Source organism: Cebus imitator, unplaced genomic scaffold (assembly GCF_001604975.1).
Source record: "Cebus imitator isolate Cc_AM_T3 unplaced genomic scaffold, Cebus_imitator-1.0 Scaffold434, whole genome shotgun sequence".
Lineage (NCBI taxonomy): Eukaryota > Metazoa > Chordata > Mammalia > Primates > Cebidae > Cebus > Cebus imitator.
This window is the reverse complement of record NW_016107749.1, coordinates 1,847,029-1,851,138: the sequence shown is the minus strand read 5'-3', so window position 1 is coordinate 1,851,138 and position 4,110 is coordinate 1,847,029. Positions and strand designations below refer to the sequence as shown.

The window sequence follows — 4,110 nt, the reverse complement described above, 5'->3', positions numbered from 1 at the left end:
CCTGCCTCAGCCTCCCTAAGTGCTGGGATTACAGGCGTGAGCCACGGTGTCTGGCCTCCATTCCATACTCTTTCCCAAAGGTCCCTCCAGTTGACCACAGTAGTAATTACTTCAGTACCCACCCTTTACTGTCTGCCTTCCCTTAGCTGTCTCACTGCTTCACTTCCTTATTCAGGCTTCTTGGGATCACTTTGCAAGCAAGCCAAATCCTTGTCAGGGGAAGCCCAACCTAGACAACCCCCTACATGAGGGGCTCTGGGCCTGTGTCAGCAACTTCACCATTTTTAGTGTTCTGTTATGTGAGTATTGGGTCTTTTTCATGAGGAAGAAAAGCCAGGTCTGCTCATGAAAAGAGGATTTATGATAACCGTGCCCAGAAACATAGGGGAAGCATGCGGACCTGAGGCTCCCTCTCTCTGTCACTCTCTCTCGTGACCCGTAAGCACTTTTCCCGTCAGCCTCTGCCTCTCTCTCCATGCCTGTCCTGCTCCCCTTTGCCTCCCAGGTAGTGAGGGACCTCCATCATCCCTGTGTCCAAACCCCAGAGGGAACCAGTCTGATTGCTGCACACAGGATGCAGCCCCCGCATGTTGGGTCCCCTGCCAGCCAACAGAATGAATGAGCCACTTTCTATCAGTGACCTCACCCCATAGGCCAGCCTGGCACTTTCGGGCAGGACTGTGTCAGGGAGCAGTCAGTGTTGGGAAGAGCCAGCCTGGAGCCAAAAGTCCAGTTCATGCCAGTAGGCTGTACCACATTCTATTACATAGATAAAGTCGCAGCTCCCTCCCAAGCCCTGGAGTACAAAGGGCTGATTTTTTTTTTTTTTTTTTTTTGAGATGGAGTGTTGCTCTGTCTCCCAGGCTAGAGTGCAGTGGTGCAATCTTGGCTCACTGCAGCCTCCGCCTCCGGGGTTCAAGCAATTCTCCTGCCTCAGCCTCCCTAGTAACTGGGATTACAGGCGCCCGCCACTGTGCCCTGCTAATTTTTGTATTTTTAGTAGAGACGGGGTTTCACCATGTTGGCCAGGCTGGTCTGGAACTCCTGAACTCATGATCTACCCGCCTCAGCCTCCCAAAATGCAAGGATTATAGATGTGAGCCTCAGTGAGATTCTTAACATAGGAAGTGACCAGCATCAGTTAAGATGTTTTCTTTTGTAAGTAAGAAAAAAACACAAAAACCAACTCAAACTAGCTTAAACTATGTAGGGAATTATCAGCTCATGTATGAAAACCCCTAAATAGTGGGGAGGGGGCGTCAGGCACTGTTTGGAGAGGGCACCGGCTCTGTTTCTCTGGAATCTTCTCAGCTTCTCAGTCCTCTATATGTCAACTTGGTCCTCTGGCTGGCTTCCCTCTTGGCGGCAAAATAGCCACAGCTGTTCCTGCCCTCATATCCACGCACGAGAGGACTTTCCTTCTTTCAACCACTGAACAAAATAAGTAGGCTTTACTCTAGTTAGCCAACTTAGATAGCATGCCTTCTCTTGAACCAATCACTTGCAAGCAGAAAGGTTTATGCTGATAGACCTGTGCCAGTCATGGCCCATCCTGGAGCTGAGGGTGGGGGTCAACCCCTCCCAAACATGGCTTCTGTGCAGTGGGGAAGGAAAGAATGTCTGCTAGAGAGGCAACCCCAATCTTCACTACAGAATCTCGCCTATTACCATTTTTTCCCTCTATCTAAGGAAACCTTTCCTTTCTTTAAAGAAGCATTTCTCGGAAGCTCAATGCATTAAAATAGATTTCAATGGAACTGCTTAGGCTAGGATGCTGTGACAGAGATCACAAGCTCACTCTTTTTTCCACTGCTCACTCCTTTGGACACCTGCTCATAACTTCATTTCAGGAGTTACAACTGTCAAGCACATATTGAAGCCCAGTGGACTAACTCAGCCCTTTAATTCTAAAATGGTGAAACCTATGTCCAGAGATGGAATGTGACTTGGCCAAGATCACACAGTCAGTAGGCAGCAGAGCCAGGACTAGAACTTGGATTTCTCAGCTTCTGGTCCAATGGCATCCTTACACAGAATCTCAGGGTCTCTCTTTCTTCCCATCTCTTTCAACAGTATGTGAAAGCCAGGTCGCCCAGGGCCAATCTACCCCCTCTCTATGCTCTTGAACTACTAACCATCTACGCCTGGGAAATGGGTACTGAGGAAGATGAGAATTTCATGTTGGATGAAGGCTTCACCACGGTGATGGACCTGCTCCTGGCATATGAAGACATCTGTATCTACTGGACCAAGTACTACACACTCCAGAATCCAGTAATCGAGGATTGTGTCAGAAAACAGCTCAAAAAAGAGAGGTACTGGACCACTGTTTGCCCACCAAATCTCAGAGGAAAAGAAAGAGGAGCTGATGAAATATAGCATAGAGTTTTATGGACTGGCTGTAGTAAGCAGTAAGGTTGCCACCAGTGTTAAGCATTGACATCTCACGCCAACGCAGCTGGCATCTCAAGTTGGTGACTTATCAAAGTCACCGGGGGGGCCATGGAGTGGGTATAAGCCTGTTCCTTGTTTCCTAAGCCACCCTCCACCTTAGCTCGGCCCTCTTGCTCTCCGCAGACCATTTCAGGGCTTTGTAGCAGCTAGCATGAGAAAATGGAAAGAATCTTGGAGACTTAGGTTTAAATCCCAGCTCAGCCATTCTCCCACCGCTGTGAGCCTCAATCCCTTATCCATAAGGCAGGAGTAAACTGGTACCTACAATACAGTATCGATGCAAGGGTTGGAGAAAATCGATGTTAAGGATCCACCATACGGGGCATCTGGCAGATGCTGTGTAAATGCTCATACTGGAGCGTGTGCTGTCCGCGTCCCATTCATATCCCCTTGGCCTTTACTGCTCCGGGGAAGGTTGGCTTCACTTCCAACTGCCGGCACCTGCATCCCTTCGCCTGAGCTTTCCCCCCACCAGCAGACCCACCCTGAAAGCAGCCCTCCACCAGATCTGGTAGGAGTTGGTGGATAAATACCACAGCTCCCTCGCCCCAAAGATGGAAGGAATCCAGGTCTCATTCCGCACTCCTTTTTTTTTTTGAGACAGAGTCTCCTCTGTCACCCAGGCTGCAGTGCAGTGGTGCAGTCTCGGCTCACTGCAAACTCCGCCTCCTGGGTTCCAGCGGTTCCCCTGCCTCAGGCTTCCGAGTGCTGGGATTACAGGCACCCACCACCACATCTGGCTAATTTTTGTATTTTTGTAGAGACGGGGCTTTGCCATGTTGGCCAGGCTGGTCTTGAACTCCTGACCTTAGGTGGTGTACCTGCCTCAGCCTCCCTAAGTGCTGGGATTACAGGCGTGAGCCACGGTGTCTGGCCCCCATTCCATACTCTTTCCCAAAGGTCCCTCCAGTTGACCACAGTAGTAATTACTTCAGTACCCACCCTTTACTGTCTGCCTTCCCTTAGCTGTCTCACTGCTTCACTTCCTTATTCAGGCTTCTTGGGATCACTTTGCAAGCAAGCCAAATCCTTGTCAGGGGAAGCCCAACCTAGACAACCCCCTACATGAGGGGCTCTGGGCCTGTGTCAGCAACTTCACCATTTTTAGTGTTCTGTTATGTGAGTATTGGGTCTTTTTCATGAGGAAGAAAAGCCAGGTCTGCTCATGAAAAGAGGATTTATGATAACCGTGCCCAGAAACATAGGGGAAGCATGCGGACCTGAGGCTCCCTCTCTCTGTCACTCTCTCTCGTGACCCGTAAGCACTTTTCCCGTCAGCCTCTGCCTCTCTCTCCATGCCTGTCCTGCTCCCCTTTGCCTCCCAGGTAGTGAGGGACCTCCATCATCCCTGTGTCCAAACCCCAGAGGGAACCAGTCTGATTGCTGCACACAGGATGCAGCCCCCGCATGTTGGGTCCCCTGCCAGCCAACAGAATGAATGAGCCACTTTCTATCAGTGACCTCACCCCATAGGCCAGCCTGGCACTTTCGGGCAGGACTGTGTCAGGGAGCAGTCAGTGTTGGGAAGAGCCAGCCTGGAGCCAAAAGTCCAGTTCATGCCAGTAGGCTGTACCACATTCTATTACATAGATAAAGTCGCAGCTCCCTCCCAAGCCCTGGAGTACAAAGGGCTGATTTTTTTTTTTTTTTTTTTTT

General features: G+C 50.2%; 1 protein-coding gene across 2 annotated transcripts in view; it reads left to right on the top strand.

The window, feature by feature from the left end:
* OASL (2'-5'-oligoadenylate synthetase like) overlaps nucleotides 1–4,110 on the top strand; it is a 20,763-nt gene that overhangs the window by 9,284 nt on the left and 7,369 nt on the right. Inside the window, exon 4 of one of the 2 annotated variants that reach the window (XM_017510269.2) lies at nucleotides 2,074–2,315. The exons of the other annotated variant lie outside the window; for it this stretch is intronic. Within the exon in view, the coding sequence (XP_017365758.1) occupies nucleotides 2,074–2,315 (242 nt within the window). The remainder of the gene's footprint in view (nucleotides 1–2,073; nucleotides 2,316–4,110) is intronic. 2 annotated transcript variants of the gene reach the window in all.